Here is a 24,149-nt window from a genome sequence, read left to right as displayed (position 1 = left end):
GACGAGGACCAAAGTGACTGAAGGCGGACTCTTCGTGTGTTTTTGTTGAGGTCTCTACTAGGAGTCCAGCTGCAGAAGATTTGAAGGACCTGCTAGGAAGCATGTCTGAGGCCATTCAGTGATCATTTATTAGTCATAATTCAATGATATCAAGTCAAAAAGACGACCCGGGTATCAGTGTTTCAAGATTGGTCTTACTTTATAAAAGGTCTCAGAATCAACCTCATTCTTACTTGGTCTTGTCTTGGACTCTGCATAAGCTACAGAACATGTTAGCTACCTAAGTAGGCTACACACTGTCTGGTCTTGGTCTTGGTCTTGACTTGATCGCAAACCCTCAGAGTTTTGGTCTTGCTCTGACTTGTTCTTGACTTGGTCTTGTTTAGGTGGTGTTGACTACAACGCTGCTGTCTTGTAAACCAGAATGTAAACCTTTAATGACCCAGTGACCCCTTTTTCTTTCACACCATCCTGAGGGCTGGTATAATGTGTTTATCTCCAGTGCTGACGAGGTTCTAAGATTAGATAACTGGTCAGAGGTCTGATGTCTGGTGACACATAAGTGAATATTGCAGCTGATTATATTAATACACTTCAGACTTTTAGGCTTTGGATCATGGAATTAGTCCAAAAATAAACATTGAATATTTACAAAACTATTGTAGTATGTCCTGAACCAACCCATGTTAGTATTGCATGTAGTGTGTGTGTGTGTGTGTACTGTGTCAGCCTCTCCGTCTTTCCAAACATAACATTGAGCAAAACAGGACGTAACACTAAAAGACAAGCCCGTCAATAAAACGCTACATTGCCTCTCGTCAGGAGTTGCCCGCTGGCACTTCTGCTTCCTGACCCATGATCTAATGTGACATTTTCACAAAGACAATATGCAGTAAACACACACACACACAAGCATATGCAAAGACACACATGACTGCACATGCAAACGGGTCACATTACAGTTCAAGCAATATGGAATTTGCCATGATTCATTATCTTTAGTGTTTGCACAAATTCCCCAAAACACATATTTAAAGTATATTTAATTCGAAGGAGTTCAAGTCAAAGGTTTCCCAAAGACAGCCTACGGTGTGATACTAACAAAGTGTTCCGTTAATGTATAATTTGCTGGCATTGATCATACCTGAGGTGAACCACAATGACTGCATCAGTGTCCTTTCCTAATGAAAGGACAACATCAATAAACTGATACAGTGATCGTCCAACACACACACACACACACACACACACACACACACACACACACAAGGCAAAGTGCGACTACGACATGTTACTGTAGTACAGCAAGAAGTACTGTGACAGTACTAGAATGGATAGATTTAGCGTGTCCAGGTGTTGGTAGTGTTGGAGAGGAGGTCCTCTCTGAAGAGCTGGAGGTCGTCAGGTGGTTTTAAAGGTACAGATCTGGTAGAAACTGGTACTGTAGGACGTTCCATCAACGGGGAACAACAGACGAGAGTATGGGTGGTAGAGCCAGGCATTGTTCCTTGGCGAAGGTAACATATGTCGGTATCAGGGCCAGAGTTAATGGTCAATGGGAGATAGCAAAGATGGATGGATGTTTGAAACACTTTGGATTTGGAAAGGCGAAACAAAACAACCATTAGTGAAGAGACAAAAAATGGTTTCTAGATCCCGTGTTTAGTTTGTCTGTTCTGGGCTTCTGTAGAAACATGGCAAACAGAAAAGGTCCTGCAGTGTCCGTAGATATAAAAGTCTCATTCTAATGTATAACAAAAACATAGTAATTCTTGTTTTCAGGTGATAATACACTACTTCAAACATAGTTATGAATATTGTACGCTATTTCTCCCACATTCTGTTAACAGAGCCACACTGGACCTTCAAGGATGCCACGTAAATGTTGGCTTTTGTCGTCAGTGTAACAAACTGAACTGTGTGTCTGTGATATGACAGTCAGCAAAGATGATAACTACTATTTATTTGACATCACAAAAGAAACTGTCACTTGTCGTTGTCATTTGCAAAGTGTATTGTCAAACGGAACACACTCCCAGACTGCAGCTCCCAGTGGAGATAGCACTGTTCAAAAATGCATTAACAACAATGACTTCTCCACACAAATACCATCATTCGAATTGATTTTATTTCCTCCATTCACTTAAACATCTTCTAAATACAGCTGGAAGCCAAACCTTACTATCCTACACTGACAGAGAGTATCCTTGCTCTCCATATTTCATGAGGATGCATTCAGACTGATGTACAAAGTGCTCTTCTCAATAATTTGGGCCTCTCGTCAGGAAGGAAGGGTCGCTGAATGTTAGTGACCCACACTAAAAGCCCCTCTTATCTGCTGAGAGGAGGAGGGATAAGACAGTGAGGACAACATGTTTTTTATTCGCTGTATGGAAACATAAAAATATTTAGGGAGTTAGGGATGATTGGTAGTGCCAAACTTAAGCATTCTGAGGGAGGTCCGTCATGCCCAGGTGCTACGGTGGATTCCCTACCGAAGCTTCCCTACACTGCAGCATCAGACCAAAGAAGAACACAAGATCACGCTTCACTCTCAATCCTTAATTTTGTCAATAAATCATTTAAACGTATCTTGTTGATGGTGTGGTCCATGCTAGTGAATATCCAGTTATTCACTCACCGTCTAAAGACTCTGCATGGTTCATTGTTTGGGGTGAAAATGGGACATGTCCCTACTGTCCAAACCAAAACCTATGGCTATTGATTAAGAGCTTGACAACAACTGGCCAGAATTGTTCCACTCATGGTCCCAGAGGCTGATTCCTAATGATTCAGGTCTGTTTTGTGGCACTGACAAGACAAAGCATTCCTCTAATCAATTATTTTGGTTCATTTTATAGACTGCTTGGTTTCCATGACTTATTATGTGGAAATTCATACTCCCAAGAGTAGGGCCAGGTATTGCCCTCTAACTCCAAACATTCAGACGTGACTCATAATATTATGCAGCCAGCTCCCACTGATATCAAATTGACACACTGTTACATGATAGCTCTGCCGTAGCTTTAATATCAAACAGAAACAGGTTTCCTTGACAGTGGCCGATGATTCACCTCCCGCCCTCGAGACATTTTGGCAAAATCCCTCTGATGCTTCGAATAAAGTTCTTACCACTGCTGCCAAAAAGCCTCAACCTGCAACCTTAGCCTCATTAAAGAGACTGTAGAATTACGTTCATGCCAGAGGGGAACAGCTCGTGGCTGCCAAATGGCATGAAAGCATGCTTGTCAAACACATCTCATGTGGTCTGTCAGTACAATATAACACTTAATATCTTCTTTATGATCCGTAACACAGTTTACACATTCAGCCATATCTGCTAACAGAGGTTTAGTGATGAATGTAATGGAGCTGAAGGGTATAATAGGAGGTGGTCGATTACTGATCAATACTCCTGTGGGCAAACTGGTCAATGGCTCATAAAATCAGGCAGGAGGGGCTTTTTTAATCAACACTCTAACTGCTCCTTACTAACAATGCATTAACAGCTCTATTCAACAATATATTATTTAAAGTATAAGTCTGGTCATATTTATGTTTGTCTTATTGTCAACAAATCCAATTAAACCAACTCTGATTGTATCTAACTCGGGGTATCATTAAGCTTTATATATCTTCTTCCTCTGTGCCATAAAGTGAGCCACACTGGTGCACCAGGTGGCGTGTTCCCTCATTACCATGAACACACACGCTGTAGTTCATTTTGACTACTGCCCCAAATACTCATTAGAGCAACAAATTAATCAAACTAATTAATTCCCTCCTGTTTGTTACAGTGACCAGCCGCTAAAGCAATTATACATCTTCAGGAACCGACAGGCTTGTCTGTGCGCCACAGACATGGGATGAGTCAGAAAGTATTAAGACGGACTCGTACTATATTTAGTTTGACAAAGCATTAAAGTTATAACTCTTAAAGTTTTGGTGCTGCTGCTTATTTTTGAGTTTCTCATTCAGAATGACAAGCATCTGAATGACAACCACTGTGGGCAGTCTTTCAGAAAATGCAACAGAGTTTCTGTTTAAGGCAGACTCCACTAGCAACAATGAAACTTATTATAAAGACAGGCAACACAAATAAAAAATGCCAGCCATAAACACTGCAGAAAATGATTATTATAACTTCAAAAAGTCACTCATAGAACTCACGTTAAAGAAAAAGTTTTAACCAATCTTACAATTTTATTCAATCAAAATACATTATATCTGTCATATTAGTGGTGGACCAGGCCAGTTTAGTAAACCTGTAGTGCTGTACCTCAGAGGAGTATTAAAGTAAGCTCAGAGAAGATGCTCCCACAAACTCCCACTCACAGTGCAGCAGCAGTGTAGGCATTAGAGCTCTATTGTACGGTTTTGTTAAGGTCTGATTATGGCGCCCTGCGCCGCTTCCCCGCCTGCTCTGCTCCTGAGAGCTAAGGTGATCCAACACTAATGACTCGCTCTATGGTTACTGGGGCTTGGGGGAATGCTGGCAGGAATGGGAGGGAGGAGGAGTTGGTAAGCCCCCGATGGGGGTTGTCAAAGATAGATGACTTCATTTTGCTTCTTTTCCTTTCATTTTCCCTCCTCCGTCGTCTCCGCTCATCCTCATTCCGCCTCTGCCGCCGAGGCTGACAAAGCCAAAAATGGGACTTTGTGACAACTGCTACTTTGGTACTTGTTAGCGTTCTGCCTGCCTGGTAATTACCTTTTAAACAGGGATGGGCTGTGCTTGAAAGTGATTGAAAATTAACAGCTTGAGCCCCACAAAGGAAAAGCAAAGCACATGTCTTTTCAAAGAGTCACACCTGGTTCACAACTCCAACATTACAGCAGGAGGAGGAGGAGGATGTTCACATGAGCACGTGCTGCTCTGACAAAACTCAGATCAAGTGAACAGAAGCAAAAGACAGAGCTGAAGTCAAACGAACATGCTGAATTTGTTTTCACAGGAGAGGAGGAAGAGGAGTTGAGAGGGTGAAGCATGTGGTCTACCATCACCCCACCTCCTAATCCTGAGCTGGCCTTCCTCTCCAAAGCCACATGCAAGTCAAAGTGTAAATTCTGGACTTGATTTCTTGATCTTACCTCGCTCTTTGCTCAGGCTTCGAATATTGCTGAAATCTTCCATTGGTCTATTCCCAAAAAGAGACTGAGCTCCATGTGCTGCTAAAACGGGGATGGAGGGGCTGGCTTCACCCAAACAACCATCTGGAGGGCTGCGACTGTCACTGGCATGCCTCGTCCCGCGGGTGTCATCACCAGAGGAGTGACAGAAAAAAGCTTTTGGGTGAGCTCACCTATCCCTTCTTCTTTCTATTCTACCTTTCCTGCACAGTCCTTTCTCTCTCCTCGCTTTCTGTCTCCATTAAAGCCCATCCTCTCTGCCTATGTGCTAGTGTAGCGGGTAGCAGCCAAAGACAATAGTGTGGTCTTGCACACTTCTTCTTCTTGTTCTTCTTCTTCTTCTCCTTCTTCTGCCTCTACTGTACAAACTGGAGGGAGGGGGGTGTGAGCTTTGGGAGAACGCTCAGTGTAGTCAACCACTCAGGGCTCTTGTACAAGAGGGGGGGTGGGGGGGTGAGCGCTTGGTTCAAAGCCGATCACCTGGGAGAATGAGCGCTCTTAGATGGAGGAGGGACGGAAGAGAGAAACGGAAAAAAAAAAGAAGAGAGAGAATAAGGGGGGGAGGGGGGAGGGAGGGAAAACTGAGAGGGAGGAGGAGGAGGAGGAGGAGGGGCAGGAGGAGAAAGCGGAGAGAGGAAATGATCTGAAATGGGAGGAGAGTGAAGAGAAAGAGAGAAGAGAGGGATGTGAGAGGTGCAAAAGAGGCAAGGTGGCTGTGATTTGCAAGAAGCAAAGAGCAGCAGCATGTGGAGCGCATGTTTTATTCAGCACGGAGCCGCTGAGAGAGAGGACCAGCCAGGCATGGATGGGTTTTGTCCCAGCAGTCGGCCGAGAAAGGGAGGTACAAGATGGGTGGGGAAATAAGAGGAAGAAGAAAGGAATAAGATGAACTTCTCTCTGATATAATTTGGTTCTGAGGGCAGCAGGAGAGACTGATAGGAAGAGAGTGTACAGACTTCAAACTTCTAATCATGGGTGATATCACCTGACAGAAACCAGGCGAACTGTCAAATGTACCGATCTGTTTTTAAAGGAAACCTGTTCAAGAGCTTCCTGGATCTGGATGGAACAAAGAGCAGAAAATCATGGCTCAAGATGTTTATTTTATTAAGGCAACATTTTGGGAAAAACGTTCAATGTCACGTCTTATGTTGCATTACAGCGTATGTTAAGAGGTGTCAGGACATGGTTAGCCTATCTTAGCATAGGGATAGGTTAAAAAAAATTTAGTTAGTGATGAGCACAATGGTGTGTAAAATATGTTGAATATGATGTAATGGTGCACATGTCCTGAATTTAAATAATTCAAGGATCAGTTAAGTCCTGGGACAAACAGCTGCAATGCACTACATCTTTCACTATATATTGTCAAATATTGTCTATTCTTCTAGGTTCAAAGCTACCACAGCTATATATCTGGTCACAATATAAATCTATAATAGAGATTTAAATGATTTGAATTCAAAGGCATTCTGTCTTAAAATGCACTTCTGATGGAAACTGTAGGCACAAAATATCTGTTGTCGGCAGATCTGATTGGCTGATCTGTATAGTCATGGGGCTTAATGAGGAGGAGATGGAATGGCAGGGCCTATCAGTGCCAAAGCTGGTCAGCTAATTTATGAAAACACCTTGTAATCTTTCTGGAGAGGACCTGAGCTATTTAAAGTCATGGCACATCAGCGTCAAATACACAATTTACAGTATTTTCAACAACTTTCAGCTGTTGCATGAATAATACACACTGTGAATTGTCTCACCTCATGCATGTTTCATGAGGGAGGAAGAGAGTACACCCCTGCTCTTTCGCACATGCCCCTACGCTGTTTTTCAGCCTCTTCAAAATCATAATCCAGCACCACAGGAGCTGTACCCAAACCACTTCAACCACAAGTCAAGCTTCATTTGTCTGTCAGTGTCTTCTTTGTACATTAGCGTGCAACACCTCCTGCTGCTTGAATGAGCTTTGGCCATGCTACAGTAGCTGTTCACTGAGTCACAGTATAGTACAGCAACAGGACCTGTTTCACACAGCCGGGGCCTTAGGCTTCTGATACAGCTAGAAGTTTGCTAAGAGCATGGCAGCAGTCCTTAAGGACTTGTGTAATGGCCTTTTAAGTGTGCATGCATGTGTTTGGGTCAGTGGGGGTTGGGTATTAGGGCCCTGAGGGATGTTAAAGGGTTATAGTTGGGGGCTGGGGGACCATTCCATGAACCTTTCTATTATAGATCATTTCAAAAAGATGAAGTATGTGACATTGGCTGGGGAACAGAAAAAAGTGCATGTTGAATCAGCGTCAATAAACTGATGAAAATGATGTAATTTATATATACAAGATGTGAACAGAAATATAAAATGATGTTGAACACGGTCTAGTATTGATCAATATATGCTGCATCATGTCTAAGCATGAATAATGAATAAATACATGTAGAAATAAATGATTAAATGCACAAATAAATGCATTTTTACATTTATTTATTTATTTATACATTTATTATTATTTATGTATTTATTTGTTTCTGTGTCTGTATGGTAATTGAGGGAGGCAGTCCTAAATCAGTATAAAGCAGGACTGGTTAGCTGGGGATCCTGTGCTGCAAACCAGACAGAAGCAAACAATTCATCTACACGACATGAGCAAGTTAGCTAACCTTAGTTTTAAAGGTTCATAAAGAAATAGATATATTTGTTATAGAGGATCTTTGGTATAAAATGCATGCAACGGCCTTGAGTTGAAGGTTACTGGCAGACCTTCTGCAGGATGTAGCTGAACACCTTGAAATCAGGACGTTTCCACTGTTCTGTCACATTGACCCTACACCCAGTGCAACCAGAGAAATGAGTTTCAAAAGTATTTCACACCAGCTATATTGGCAAATGCATTCATTTTAATGTTCTAAATGTAGCGTTCACTTCTTATTATCTCTTTGTACACCACTCATTGGGTGTCTGGGTGTAATGTTAGGGCTAACGTAATGTGGTGCTGCACAAAGCTATTCGCCAAGGTTAGCCATGTGGCTAGATTGTGTCGTGTACATGCGTCTCTCTGGTTTGCACAGGATTCCTCAGCTAACCACCCCTGCTCAGTCTGATTTAGGACCGTCCCCTCAATTACCATACAGAGAAATAAATAAATGAATAAATGGATGTAGAAATAAACAAATTACCATTACCAAAATGTATTTTTTATTTTATTTATACTTGTCATAAAACAAGTCCCTTTGGTCAGTCATAGGTTATGTCAGTGTTTGACAAACTACAATATTTACCACACAGTACTCAAGGATGGCGATGTTGGTAATTTTTACTCTGTGTCCCCATCCAACACTTTATTTTTATAAACTAAATCACATTCTGTAATTCTATTACTGTTTACATTCTGAACACCCAAACCAACAATGTTTCTGTCAGTCTCTTATCTGTCCGACTTCTCAGCAACGTCTGTTCTGCTTTCAGCCCATTGGTTCCACCTCAAGACATACAGTAAATCTTTAACGAGCCTGCGAGTCTACCACGCTCAGCATGTCAGCATGCTAATAATAGCAATGGTAACACGCTGATGTGTGGTAATATTTACCATATTCACCAGGGTTTGCTAATGAGCACTGTTCTGAGGCTGATGAGAATGGCATTTTATTTTCTTTAACGTTTGGTGGGAAACCAAAGTATTGGACAGATTTAAAAGGAATATTATGGTTCATTCTGTGGGGAGCACGAATGTAACTAAAACTAACTCAGATGATTTTGTTTTTCCACTATGGACTGATTTGTTCGTCATCATGTTCTGTATATTCATCAGAATTCAGCCACAGCAGCTGTGTGTGTGTGTGTGTGTGTGTGTGTGCATATATATATATATATAAACACATTCATGCTCAGTCACCTGAAATCTAGAAACAGATGATGTGGAAGCAGAAGCGTGTGCAAAGCAGCCAGCTAGTAACTCCCAACACCTGATCTGTACATTTCTGTCATCCTGAATTAGTGCTGTGAAAATATCAGAATTCAGATTTTTGTGTGAGATTAATATTGAAATATGTGACACTACATCACTGATTTTATTTTCCCCCCTTTTGCTTCCAGGCTCCAGTTTGGTCTCTCAGTTTACTTGACTAGGATTTACCTCAAAGGAAAGGATTTGTCTTTTTGTGAGGACAGTCTCTATGGGCTGCAAATAAAGCTTGCCTCTTTTATCAGGTTTGGGGATGCCAATCATGGGCAGAACATGGCAGAGGAAATTACAAATGATGAAGCGGCACAAGAGCTACATACAAGCATGCAAGATATTTGTATTTTCATGGACCAAAACGAATGCCCCGAATCTTACATACCGGTAACTCACCTGTCACTCTACTACTACTACTGTCCTCTATGGCATTGGTTGGCACTGAGCAGCAAGGGAGGAAGAGCAATTTTGGTTATCTTCACCAATTAATGACTGAGTACTGAATAATAAACACTGACTGGAAATGCATTAACCTTTTTAAAACTGAACCAAAACCACCATTTTGTTTTGGCAGCAATTATATATGCCCCAAAGTGTATCAAGCTAAGCAAATTGGTAGGATATTTATGGATATATTAAAAGAATGTTACGTTTTTGCATTGCTTCTTAGAAAGAAATTTACAGGAGAAAAATCAGTGTTACTGATACTGATGATATACTGAAGGTAACAGTTTGAAGGCTGTGAAAACATTTTCATGTCGATGTGGCCCCGTGAGCCTCATAGTGACACTTCCAGGTCCATTTTCTCAAAGCGCAGCAGGTTTTCTCCTGAGCTCTTCAAAGCTCAAGGCTTGATACAATCTGAGGGACTGAGTGAACAACAATGACCAATCTCCTGCTGCTCATTGTTTTTCCAGCTATTCTGGAAAAACAAAAGCCACCACTGATTCCTAGAGGCCTGATAATAAATTTGAGACTGTTATGGTCACCAGAGAGCCTGGTTCTTCTCCTTTCGAGGCAACCAAGGGAAACTGCCCGAATATCAACTGATTGACTCACACTTTGGTAGTGGGAACAATAATACCCACATGAGGCACTGATGGCCACATTTCCATTTATGATCAAATCAAATTGAAGTGGATTTGAAAATGGCATGAAAATAGCAATAATAACATCAGCTCAGAGAATCTTTTCTTGCTTTTCTCAGCAAATGTAAGCCTCTTTCTTTACTGATGTTATGCATGAAATTATTTTGGCATCAATTTCAGTGAAATTTGCCACTTTCATTAAATCTTTCTAAATCTGGCCCTATATCATGTACTATATGATATTATGATTTGCATAAAAATATTCTAGCTCTATAGACGACCTTTTTGAACATGCTCAGCAAACTGTATCGTAAGTGCAGGTGTCTTGAAGCAAAAAAAAGGAAAGGAAAAAAGGAAAATGGCATTTTCCAGGCTATCCCAGGTTGGATTAAGGGTCACAGGGTTCAAACAGGAATGCTTTCATTTAGGAAATAATGTCAGGGGATTGAGGTTGTGCTGTAAGAGATATAAGCACTGACAAGCAATGAGACATTACACACATCTGGAGGACACAACTGAGGTGCTTTGCATCATGGGGCATTAGTATGTGGTATTAGTATGTGGTATTAGTATATGGGTGGGGATTTTAATACAGGAACCAATGATTCTCTCTATGCACAATTTCATTTCATATTCATTTTTACCATTATGCTGATGATACACTGCTCTACATGTCCACAAAGCCCTATCCCCTCTACCTTCACCACTTGTCTCCATGATCTACAGATACTGGAAGACAGACAACTACCTCAAATACAACAGAAGTAAATCAGAAATACTTCTCATTGGTTCTATATTCAAACACTGAAAGACAACACATGGTTATGAGTTGTGGTGTTATCATGGACAGTACCCTTTCATTCTCCAGCCACAAAAACAATATCTTGCAGATTGCCCTCTTCCATCTCCAGACTATTCCCTGCCTTAACACAACACTCAATGGATGTTTTAATCAATGCCTTGGTATATCACACATTGATTCCTGCAATCCATTCCCGACTGGCATTCCCAATAAACTCATTTACTGATTCTCCTCTTTGCAGCTTGCATTATTACACGTAAAAAGTCAGCTGAAAATGTCTCTCCTCTGCTGATTTAATTGCACTGGCTCTCTGTATCACAATGGATCAACTTTAAAATATCCCTATGAACCTTTAAAGCACTTCATAACCTATCACTCCATCTTATAAAACTCATTTAAATGCATACTGTTTCTCCTTCCTCATGGTCCTCCTCAGCAGGTCTACTGGCACCACCAGCCATCAACGACAGCATGATGGGTGCCAGGGGCTTTCTCCTATAAAGCACCCAAACTGTGGACTTTATACACATCCAATAGTTCTGGACTGTGAGAGAACAGGGAGAACTGAACAGTCCAAAATGAAGGAAACTACGATGCCACATCAACTTCTTCAACTGCACCATCCATTTTTTATAATCCTCCAGTGTCAGAGCACAAACTGCTCCACAAAACGATGCTGTCACAGTCAGTCATGAGACATCAGTGCATAGTGTGAAGACATCTCTTGGCTCTTTATTTAGCAGCTGAGAGAATAAGTAGTCATATTGAATATATTCAAATGAGCTTTAACACTTTAGTTCTGCTCGAGGTTTCTGCCTCTCACAGTTTTTCCTTGCCAATATCACCAAGTGCTTGCTCATGGTGGGAATTGTTGGGTCTCTGTAGATAATATTAGTACAGTACAGTCTAGACCTGCTTTGTATGGAACGTGTCGGGAGATAACTTCTGTTATGACTTTGATGCTATATAAATAAAATGTAATTCATGTGAAGTTATAATTGATTTATTCTTGTTTATTGCTGATCAATTATACATAACATTTTCCTTCATGTAAAGTCATATTAAACCAAGTGTTAGTGCTCCTATCCACATTCAGCCCTTTATGTGTGCATGTGGGCATACGCTCATGTGAGTGCTGTGGGAAATCAGTCAACACTTTTGATAGAATATGACCTCAGGGCCTGAGAGAACAAACCATTCCTTCCCCTTAAATGTGTAAGAGCATTGGTGTGTGTGTGTGTGTGTGTGTGTGTGTGTGTGTGGCTACCGAGGCCTGATAACTGGCTGATAAGCAAAACTGTCAAATTCATTTCATGCGATGCAGTGCTCAAAATTTGACAGCCGTATTTTACTTTTTCTAATATGTTTGGACAGCTAGCTAAACATATTGTGCCCCAAACTACATGTCTGTGTGTGTGTTGTTTGCATTAGCTGGGATCTTTATTTATGAGTCTGTAGGTTACTGTTCTCTTTAGGTTAGCGTCTGTGGAAGTGACAGCTGGGAGAGCAGATGTCTCGTGATGCAGTGTTACGTATCACTCCGTTACATTATGACTCAAACAGTTGAGGTTTGAAGTGACACAGAAAGAAATATCAGCCAGGTTTCACCTCCTCCACCATGATAGTGTCTGAAAAGTGGAAGTGATAATGCAGCATGGCACTCATAATGCCCAAGGGATTATGTTTTTATGCAGTGAGTTGGACAATAAAAGGGGATGAATAAAAGTTCATATTTTGTCTGCAGTGTTTCTGTGTGTTGTCTGTTATTTATATAAAGAAGTAGACAGAACAACTGTGGCCACAAACTGGAACAGGGGAAATGTCTGCAAACCCAATTTTATTTTCTTCTTTCAAAGATTTCACCCATGACTCCTGTATCAATTCTATTATTATGGAATTGACAATGAATGAGTCCATTTTTTTTCATTATCATAGGATAAAGGTCACGACAAGTTTGAGGAGACATATTTATTCACAACAGAAGCAGATCTTTGCATGATGAAAACAGGCATGAACGCATGCAAGTTGTGCCTGGACGAATTTAGGGCTGTTACATTAGGAGAGTGATGCACTAAAAGTGCAGTGTGCAAGATTGGAGGCCTTCTTTTCCAGAACTTTGCACAGTGGTGTAACATCAGTCACAATCATTAGTTGTTGAATCTAAAGTAGCAGGCTGCCAAGATTACCTGTTCATATTTAGGAAGCCCAGTTTAACTCAGTTTAAGTTTATAACTGATTGTGTGATGTTAACATTAACAAGATATTTGAGCATGATAAAGACTTACCGGTAATTTAAATTTCATCCCATTGTGCCTGCACTCTGTACATTTGTACAGTCTCCTCTCAGGATGGGTTGCCAGTCCATCATTGTTTGGACACACATTCACACCTAATTGTTCAGACCTACATGTCTGTGGACACGGAGGTAAACTTACTCTGCATGCCTGGAGATAAAGAGAGACACTGGTACATACCAGGAATAACAGAGATTTGTTTCAAAGTCCTTGTTTAGCTGTTATCAGCCCCCCGTCAGAAGGTTTAACAACACTAATGATTTAAAACTACTGCTCATGAAGTCTTTGTTTCACTGAAGAAGCCGAAAAGTGTCCAAACACATACAGGTGCTGTGGTGATAGCTGGGCAGTGATTTAGAGCTTTATGCGTCCCGTGCAAAATAAACCCACACTTAGACAAATGGCTCCACCTGTGAATAGACAATCACAATGCCTTGCAGAATAAAGCAGCTGTTATTGGCCATTTTGCGAGCAACCATTATCTTGTTTTACCCTCTGCTGCGATGCACCTCGTTATTTTCCTCTCATTGAAAATGAGTCTGCATCATAGCTATCGCCCGACTCAGCAGCTAATTGGTAATATCCCTCATCAGACTGCAGACAGCTTTGCGGTCAGCTAGATAGTTGGATAAATCTTCAGGGTTGATCTGGCCTATGTTGCATGTAGACAATGTAGACTATATTTAGATGCTGAGGGGCACAGTTAGTTTTAAATAAATGGGCAGTGGCAGTATTAAAGGACCAGTGTGGAGTAGTCTAAGTAGGTAGGTCCCCTCCACTCGCCCTCTAGTTCCAAATGTGAGGGAGAAACTACGTTGGTTGCCGCATAAATCTTGGACCTTAAAGACCTGGATCTCATAGTCATTTCAAATGCTGAGCAGCAGGAGAACAGTCAGCGAAAGAAGTGCAGAAAAGAAGAAAAGCCCCAGGCGGAATACAAATCAACACGACATCACCATGAGGTGGAAGCATAAAAACAGCCAAAAGTATGGCAACGATATGCAATATATTTCATTTCACTTATAACTCATAAAAAGCACTACAACAGCAGAAGTAAACCTGCAGGCGCCTGCGGGAAAGCATTAGTTTGGTTACAATTTGAATACATCAATACAAGAATCTGCACCAGGTCAGCATATCAAGCTGGAACTAACTATTTTCAGAATTATTTAATCCGGTCTACCTCCCTAATCAACAATTGATTTGATCTGTAATATATTCAGAAAATATGGAAAAACTCAGCACACCTGATCAATCTGCAAATATTCACTTTACTACATGTAAGACAAAAAGCAGCAACAAGTTGAGAAGTTGGAACTAAAAGTGGTTAGAATTGTGATTCATCATATTCAACACTTTCTGTGATCTATTAATAATTAAGTAATTATCCTTAAACTACACGTTGACATGAGACCCCTCATTAAGCACAAGCTTGAGATTATTGTAGGTGAAAATGCAAGAGTCACCTTTAGGCCCCTTTTAGTTTCCCAGATTTTGCTTTTGAGCTTTTATACTTGGAGGTCCTCTTGAAGATCTAAGGCAGTGCTGTAGGGTCAGTAATCCAGCCCTGGATAATACTGAGCCAATAATACATAAACAGCTCTAAATGAGACTATTTAAAACTGAGGGTGATCAATGATGGAAGGTTTATGTGTTCGACAATCTTCTGAACTCAAGGGCTTATCTTAATATGACACAGCACCCTCTAGTGAGTACAAATTTCCATCCATCTGTGAACAGACGAGATGAGAGAGAGATCATTACAGCTCGTGCAATATCCCAGAAAATGATCAGCTTGCAGGCAAATGTGTGCTTTACTGTACGACCCATTTAAAGCTTCATTTATAAATGACCAATCTTGAAGTCGTGATTCTGGTCTCTTACTGTAACATTCACAGTTTACTGTCAAAAAGTCAGAAAAAAAAGAAACCAAATTATATGGGCACACACATGGTGACAAATGTTTGCATCCATTTTTTAAAGAAAAATTTAATTTAATAGATAAAAAAATATGTGTTTTTTTCTATCTTAACTGTATTTCTTTAATTAGAAATGTTTTGTACATCTGTGTAGCTCTTTCTGCTTGTGGATGATGTTTCATATTTCATCTGTGTAGCTCTTTCTGCTTGTGGATGATGTTTCATATTTAAATTAATAATAAAGTTGAAACTCAAAACACAGCTGTTACCAGGGAAATGTCCAAAACTTGTCATCAAACCTGATCTCCATCTAAAGAGTTCATCCCCCCCAAAGGCACCTGAAGTAACGCTTTAATATGTTGATGTGAAACTGATTAGGTTCACTTATTATGAAAGTATGTCATGGTAATGGTGAGTTAATTCAGTTATAGTGGGGCTCTGTTCCATGTGTGGTATATTTAATGCACTCTGTCTATGTACTCCTCTTCAGTCAATTATGGATAGTTTTATCTCCCATAATGCTTTAGGTGTAACCTTGGAGAGCAGCCTAACAGCCTTGCTTCTCTAACATATTGTCTCTTGAAGCAACCTGCTTATACAGCCACTCTTTAATCCAATAGCTCTCCATGCGGAAAAACTTGTGTGTCTTCACAAGCTCACGTCCACGCGGCGCTGTGAAGGAGCAGCTGACACATTCTGTCAGAAAGCTGCCAGTGTTTTTCTTTAATGCCATGTTATCCATTTTTTCTATGGACAGTTTGCTTCCATCAACACTGCAGCTCAACCGGAGGCTGTCAGAAAACTGAAATTAAAGGAAAACAATAAAAGAAATTGTAGAGGAACTGCTGACTGCCTCACAGTTTTCTAACATTTAGAACAGCCATCTTAAAGCTGCACTAACCAATACTTTACTTATATATTTATAATAACAATTAATCAATTGACAGTGTGTGATGTAAAAGGTGTGGTTGTTGTGGCAAAACCAGAGGATTATCACTGACTGTACAGTGTACATTTCCTGAGCAGTTTGGGGTTCAGTATCTTGCCCAAAGACACTTTGACATGCAGACTGGAGGAGCCGGGGATCAAACTGCCGACCATCTGATAAGTGGATGTCTACCCCCTGAGCCACAGCTGCCAAGTACAGTTGTCCCTCACTATAACGCGGTTCACCTTTCGCGGCCTCGCTGTTTCGCAGATTTTTTTAGTGTAATTTTGCATGCTTTTTTTACAGCGTACTGTACAGTATGAACGCGCATTGTGTTAGGCATCCTGATTGGCTAAGGGAGTACTGTACAAAATACTAGCCAGATTTACATAAATTTTCAATTTCTTATGTGTCAAACCTTGTAGATTGATCATTACAATTAAATTTGTTCAAAAAGGTTGGGGCTTGAAAACAGGTTTTTATTTTTGGTTTCATTTACTAATACAGTATTGTACTTATTTTTGTTAAATCTGCGAAAGTTTGAACTTTGAGAGTGTTTAAATAAGAGAGAAATGTGAGAAAATGTTAATGCCTGTCTGAGAAAAGTGTATATAAGTGTGTGGTTGGGGGTTTTACGGCCTTAAAACATGTAGAATAATTGTAAAAAATAAAGCTGATTACTTCGGGTTATTTTTAGAACGTATCCACCGGGATAAACGAGGGACCACTGTATTTCATTTTAAAATTCAACAGATTTGGCAAGACTAAGAATCTACAGATGGTGGTGATGTCTTTGCGATTTGTACTTGGGCACAGTGGTATTAATATGCAAAATTCAAAGTGGTGCTAACATGCAGTTGCTAAGGTTTAATGTGTGAACCACATTTGAGATTTTTCTGTCTTGCAGACTGACTAACAGATACAACATTGTTTCATATTATCTGGAATCTTCCATATAGTAAAAGTATAATTATTGCTTCACTGCCTTGAATTTGAACATTGCATTACATCAGGGAAATTATGAGCACGGTCACACAGAGATACACTCACAAACAGAGCGTGGCAGTGAACCTTGATCATGCATGTGATTCAATCTAAAGGTAATTCTGCAGGAAGTAACAAAGATGTTCTCTTTCTGGGACACTGTCTGCCCCAGAGAGACTTCATGTGCACATACTGATGACTCTTCTTTGTCTGACATCTGACACCATACAGAAATAGCTGATTTCGGGGTTTTTCTTCCTCCCAGAGTTATACTGTACAGCAGCTTCTAAAACTGGAGCAGGGCTCTGCACTGTTATGCTAATGTGTGTTTGTTCAGATAAAAAATGACTGTAATGTATCTCGGGAGTGAAGTACAGAGTGGAAATGAAAGCACCATATAGTGAGAGAGGCAGTTACACTTTCCAAAACAATTTAGCATCTACAGCAGACACTTAGAGTTCTGACAGGCTAAATTACACTGAACAAAAACAATGTCGCGCTCGTCTGAAGAAGAAGCATACCCCAGAGAAAAAACACATGCTAATCCATATCACAGTGGCACAGTAAGTCGAGTATATTATCAAAAGTAAATCTCCTTTAAAGGTCCAGTGTGTACATTTTAGGCAGATCTATTGGCATAAGTGGAATATAATACTCATAACTACGTTTTCATTAGTCTATAATGACCATAGTGCTAGATGTGACTCAATACTACACCCTGATCCTTAGTTTAAAGTCACAATAAATGTGTTATGAGTTTGTCAGACCAAAGAAGAAAGTGTTATTAACCACCTAGCCAAATTTGAATAAAATGAAATATCGACAAGTTTAGGAAATTAGGTGCCAAAATCAGGTAATGACTAACTTTGAGATGAATTCATCTCTATCTCTCTGCTAGGGGTGTAAAGGTATGCTCAGGGTGGCCTCAGCGTGTCATCAAGCCACCCTTTAAGGACCGCCCAGAAAATCCTGGACTGAAAACTGGTGAAAAACTGTTTGAACCTCTAACTCCACATATCAGAAATATATTGTTCAAAGTCTTTTCACGTTTTCAGCAACTATTTGAAAGAAATCTCAGAATTGCCTGTACATGGACTTGAAGGATATTCTCAGTGTTTCTTCCTTCTTTGAATGTCAGTGGTCACATAATATAAAATGCTATAAATTGACATAATAGACATGAATTTGAATTATTTCAGCTGAGAATCACTACCTTATCATGGTGGAGGGGTTTGGATTTGGGTTTGCCCCTTTAACCCTGTGAGCTCTTGCGGTGGTAGGTAAAAGCTCAAAGCACATTGGTCTAAGGTGCAGTCCTCCTGACACAAAGCCAAAGAGGGGAGCCTGCTGGTGGACACCCTGTGGTTTAGGCTGTACCCACTGCCACATGGATCCATCCCCTGAAAGGATTTGTGTATGTTATTAGTATATATTGACAGGGTCTAGTGTAATGTTGGGTGGTGAGCAAATACAGAAGACCTAATGGCTGTGTAAACTTGCAAGGCCACAGGGCAGGCCAAGAGCAATGGAGGGAGTAGACATCCCATCTGGCTGACGGCTGTCTGGTCATAGAAATGTTTTTTTTGTTTTTTTCTGTCAGTTTGTTATGACAGATGGCCTCAAACGCTACTATACCCACAAGTCTTAGTCACTATTGCTATGAAGAAGAATCAAGTTAGAGGCGTCAGTACAGTAAGAGCTGCAGTATTTTATGTTGTTTTTATGTCTTTAGTGTTGTAGCATTGACTTTCAACCAAGTTTAGTGACCATCCAAGTGCTCCAGCTGCCACCTAATATCATCTGTGTACAAAATGAACTGGACACAAAAATGGACCCACTTTGCAGCTCTTCATGTTTGAGCTATCTTAAATTTGAATTTAGCTTTTATTTTTTTACCATCAAATAATGTCAAGAGACTTTCTCCAGAATCACAGACTGAGGCGTAGAGGGCATGCGATGTGAAAACAAGAAATGAGACTCTTCTCCTTGATGAACGGATGGATTTTCAGAGACTCCACTTTGCAGACGTTAACTCAAGGACCAGCCAGCTTTGACATGTAAATATCATCAGTGCTGATCTTCACAGTGGACTGATGGAAGCTCTCTGAAGTCATTAAGCTCGCATGGCCCACAGACCCACTTTCACAGGCTCCGTCTCTTCTGTGTAATTATGACATTAGCCCATAGAGCAGAGATTTGTAATACCCCAGACATTATCTCCCAGCTACACACTCAGCTTAATGTGGTAATAGCCATTCACATTCAACTTTGTGTGTGCAGGGAGAAGGAGGAACGGTGATGGTCTGAGAAAAACGACATCCATCAGCTTCAAACTGACTCCTTCTGATCTGTGCATGTAAGTTCAGGTAGTGCCAAACCGTGTGTGAGAGAGAGATAGTTGGTCCCTTTGATGCCTGGTTAACAAAGTGCACCCTTTATTGCACGGAAACAGATTCTGCTGACATGGAAGTTCTCCTAGTACCACCCACACAAAGTCAGGGAGAGTGTGTGTGAGTTTGTCCCAATAAACATCCTTAGTGTTACAGTAAATGTGTGAGATTCAGTAAGAACAGTCTGTCTGTGGTATGATTCAGCAGTTTTATAACAGCCATGCCACACTACACTCGAATATACAGTTCATTTACACAGTGTATGTACAGTAAGGCTTTACACATGAAATGTGTCCTGAAGGGCTATTTTTAAAAAATCACTTGTAATTTAAGGCCAACAAATTGTGTGAAAACACAATTAACTTTTGGAAACTCTACAAGGACACTGAATTTCCTGCAGGTCTTTAAGCCGAGAAGCAAAGAGAAGAAATGGTTTCATCAGCACAAAAAGTCAGTGGCTGCATGAAGATTTCTCAGCCACCTTCAGTTCCAAGAGGCAAGGTTGGCAGCATCATACTGTATGCTAGTTTAATATGCTGTATTACTGCCATAGATTTACAGGTGGACCTGGTGCAGACAATAGCCAAGTATCAACACATACAAACACTGAACAAGCAAAGACGGATAGGCGTGTAGGGGTGTTGGGCTTCAGTAGCAACTCAGGTGCAGATAAAGTCTCATGCTAATAAGGTGTCTGGGTACAAGGAGCTGGTTCAGAGTGTTAAGTGTGAGTATGAACCGTTAAAAGACAGTTAGAAGGCGCCCAAACTCTTGCAACAAGAGGCAGCTAATAGGGACCTGAAAATGCACCACAGACCCTCAATAGAGTGACTGTACAACTCATGGCTGAAGGACCAGGCCTGCCATCAGCAGGAGTTGTCTGTTGATTAGACTTGTAAGAGAGAGGAGGAAGAAAACAACATGGCTTGCTGTGTGTTAATTTAAATGAACTTAAACCAATTGAGAGCTCAGCGTTTGTGATGGACCACAGGGACCAGGCCCAGCTCCTAGCACTGCAGAGAGTCACTGTGGGAGACACGTGAAGTGACTGCAGGAGGGCTGGACAGCTGGACTCCTAGAGACAAAATATTCTTTTAGTTTTCAGTCCTCCATTTTCATCCTTTGGAGGGCCAAGACACCATTGTTGTTGACTGCTACAAAACGTCTATTTTAGTTCCACCATTGGGCCACTAACAGGGTTTTACTCTTTCAGTCTTAAGTTACCTCGGTGGCTAAAATTACTTTGGTGATCAGAATAAGAATTTGGCAAACAAGGAGAAGGCCTTTGGTGTTAAAAGTCTGATTCTGTTGGGTCAGGTTCAAAGCAGCAGTCTCATGACTCATGACACTGTCACAATGTGTCCATAATGTGATAACAATAACCATCCACTTTAATACAATAACAGTGGTCATTATAGAGCTCTCATATGAGAGCACATCAGGATGCTCATACCTGTAATTCACTGTAATTGAATCAAAAATTGATTTTAACTTGTGCTGAATAGGAGAATAAAGACTTGTGTAAAGCAAATCAATAGCAAACTGGCCTACAGATATACTACACAATACTGCATGACCTTATGGTCATTTCCAAGAACTGGCAATAATGATAATAATTATTATTATAGAGGTCCAACATTATGAGCTTTTCATATCGGTTGGAGCCACTGTGTGTCATCATAATGAGTTAGTGCTCCCAGGCGGTGGACTGCTCCTCTGGGTTTCCACACACGCAACCCCTATTAATGATAATAGCTCAGCTGTACTTGAGCAATAAGTGATGTATGAGAGTGGTTACCAGCCCTGGGCCTGTCAGTACACACTCTCTCTGTATGGACCTCTCTATGGCTTTCTAAAGCTTTTCCTCCCGCAGTGCAGACAAGACAGATATTCAGTATAATTCAATAAGCCTGTGGAGAAGAAGGAGACTCTGTCGCATACTATACTCTGTCCTTTTGTTTGAGGAAGGTCTGATAAAAACTACAATGGCCAAATGTTTAAGGAAATCAATTGTGCTTTTTAAAAAATATATGTATGCTATATATTTGTGAGGTGTGGGGGACCAATGGGATTAGGGCTGAGTGGGCAAGTCTGTAAGCAGTGAGTGGTGAAAACACTGCGCTGACAAATCAAATTCATGCAGACGTTCATTCTTTGTTTGTCTCGTTCATCTTTGTGACAGAAGATAAAACAGTTGCTGCTGTAATATCCGGTCTGAAAGCACAACATTGTGCAGTGTTTTGGTGACTGATAAGAAAACTATTGATGCATTACTCCAAATGGACTTCACTGATAAGAAAACTATTGATGCATTACTCCAAATGGACTTCCTAGACGACACGCCCACTAACACCATCCCCTGTGCTGTTTAAACAAAGGGCTGTATCTGGGTCTGAATCTCTGCTACCACATCATGGGATGATCATGACAGACTAACATGTTCTAGAATAACACTGACCTCATGGCTGGGAAACTCTCAACAACTCTGCAAGAGAAGGCTGTCCAAAAAATCACCCATCTTTCCTTCATACCACCCATTACATCTGTTACACTTCTGTTTTTGTTCTGTAGAATGGGTGTGTGTGTGTGTGTGTGTGTGTGTGTGTGGGCAGCGTGCTGACTCCTGTTGTACTGTGGAGATTGATCACAGTCATTTGAATGATGTCACAGTTCTCATTAGCTGCTTAATTTGCTTTCTCAGCTCAGTCAATGGGAACAGATTAGCAGCTGATTCACTACGGTCTTTAGACATGCCTTGCTAATTATTAATTATGGTCGACAGCATTAGCGTGTTTATGGATGCCTCTTTGTGTCTCTATTTCTGAGTGTGTGTGTGTGTGTGTGAGGAGAGGTGGGAAGAAAGACAGTAACAGCAAGTGAACAAATTAGTTTTTGAGCAGTGGAAATTCAATTAGAGGGAAGGAGGGGGATAAATTGAGCGGTAATAACAGCTCAGTAATTGTTGCCTGTCACAGTAATGTCAATTTCAGGTACACAATCAAGCTGTGTGAAGTTTATTTAGGCCAATTGTTGTAAAATATTCAAGGGTGTTTGAACCACATGAAAATAAATGGTGGTTATGGGCATAATAATAATCACCCAAAATATATCTGTAAAAAGAATTCTGACATTAACCAATGACTAGAAGTCAGTCCCAGATTTACTCTTGTCTGGCAGTTTCTTGTTCTCTCCTTTTCTTTTCTTTGCTTCCTCTTCGGTATCCTCTCCTCTGCTATTATGTCCAAAGAGCTAGCTTGCCTAGCTCCTGTTCTGGCATGACACCAACTCTGATTGGGCCCGAGAACTGGGCTCCTCTTCTCAGGGGGTCCAAAACACCTGTGGTACAAATACTAACATTCCCCTGGTGCTTTAAGCTTACAGTCTGGGCAGCCTGGCTAACAAACTGAGCTAACATTAGTAGCTACACTTGGTAGTGTCAATGTGCAGCAAGGAGGACATCACAGGGAAAACCAACGATAAAATATGATCCAGTTTCACCAGAATCATTGAAATAGTTGGTGATGTGTGACTTAAATAAGAGATAAGGTCAGTGTGCGATGAAGTAGATAAACTGTCTGTAAAGTGGTTAAACTTTATAAATGCTAAAAGGTAGAAAGGTCATGAATTCAAACCGCTGCAGTGAACCTTGGGACATGGTACTCATGGTCCACCAGGTGAGCTACCACCATTTTTAAACTTGTAGGAACTGCTGACTGTAGTGACATCAGTTTATGCAGCAGTACTCAAATCCCACCCATCCTAACATTTGAAGGTTTTTGTTTGTCAGGCATCAACATACAAACTTATATCACCTCACTCACTTCAGTATTCTCCCTCATGCTCGCCTGAAAACTAAAGGTGCTCCTGCCTTTGAAGGCTCTGACACTGCAAAGTGCTTATACAGGAGTTGAAGACCCATTCATTCAAACTGACCTCTGTCTGGCCTCGTTCTGTCGAGTGTTTTCATGTCCTGTGTTGTTTTATCGCTCTATGGTTTAAAGATTTTACCTCTTGTGAAGCACTTTGTGACCTTGTTCTGTTAAATGTGCTATACTAAATAAACTTTGTTATTATTTTCATTGAAAAAACCCCAACACCAGTGAACAGGCAATGATTAAAGGCAGACTCTCATTAGCATTAACTAAGCACATGGGAAGCACTCCATACAGCACTGGCCTGTACAAACTGTCCCCACTGATGAATACTAATGGTACATGAGGAGCTAAAGGTCAAACAAAGCTAAGAAAAATATTCAGGTCGCATTCTCTTCAAGGACTCCAGCTTCGGAATCCAATCCAATCTGTCCTCAAAGCCCGCAGGCTGTTCTGTTGTACCTGCTTTGTACGGGAATCAAGGCCTGAATTTCTTGGTGTGAGGGAATATATATGTGTGTACTGTGTGTGCATTTTATACAATATACTGCGTTTGTATGCAGGTGAGCACTTTCTCGCTTTCTTGCGTGGCGCATTCTGTCTGTATGACTTCAGCCAAGCAGATTAAGGTGACGCTTATCCATCTATCAGTGTCTGTTGAAAAGTCGGATGGACACGGTTCACAGCGATCTTAGAGAGAAGCACACTATTAGACACACAGAATGAGCAGTGAAGAACGCTGACCTCCTGACCCCAATATTCTGCCTCCACTGCAGTCTTAAAATAGCTCAT

At 40.8% G+C, this 24,149-nt stretch overlaps 1 protein-coding gene across 3 annotated transcripts in view; it reads right to left on the bottom strand.

The window, feature by feature from the left end:
* Window positions 1-24,149, bottom strand: part of plch2a (phospholipase C, eta 2a) — a 176,615-nt gene that overhangs the window by 77,128 nt on the left and 75,338 nt on the right. The window contains exon 1 of one of the 3 annotated variants that reach the window (XM_019265046.2): window positions 5,092-5,554. The exons of the other annotated variants lie outside the window; for them this stretch is intronic. Within the exon in view, the coding sequence (XP_019120591.2) occupies window positions 5,092-5,134 (43 nt within the window). The 5' untranslated portion in view covers window positions 5,135-5,554. Of the gene's footprint in view, window positions 1-5,091; window positions 5,555-24,149 lie in introns of those variants that run through there. 3 annotated transcript variants of the gene reach the window in all.

Source organism: Larimichthys crocea, chromosome XV, assembly GCF_000972845.2.
Source record: "Larimichthys crocea isolate SSNF chromosome XV, L_crocea_2.0, whole genome shotgun sequence".
Lineage (NCBI taxonomy): Eukaryota > Metazoa > Chordata > Actinopteri > Sciaenidae > Larimichthys > Larimichthys crocea.
Note: the sequence above shows the minus strand (reverse complement) of the source record. Positions and strands in the feature narration are given on the sequence as shown.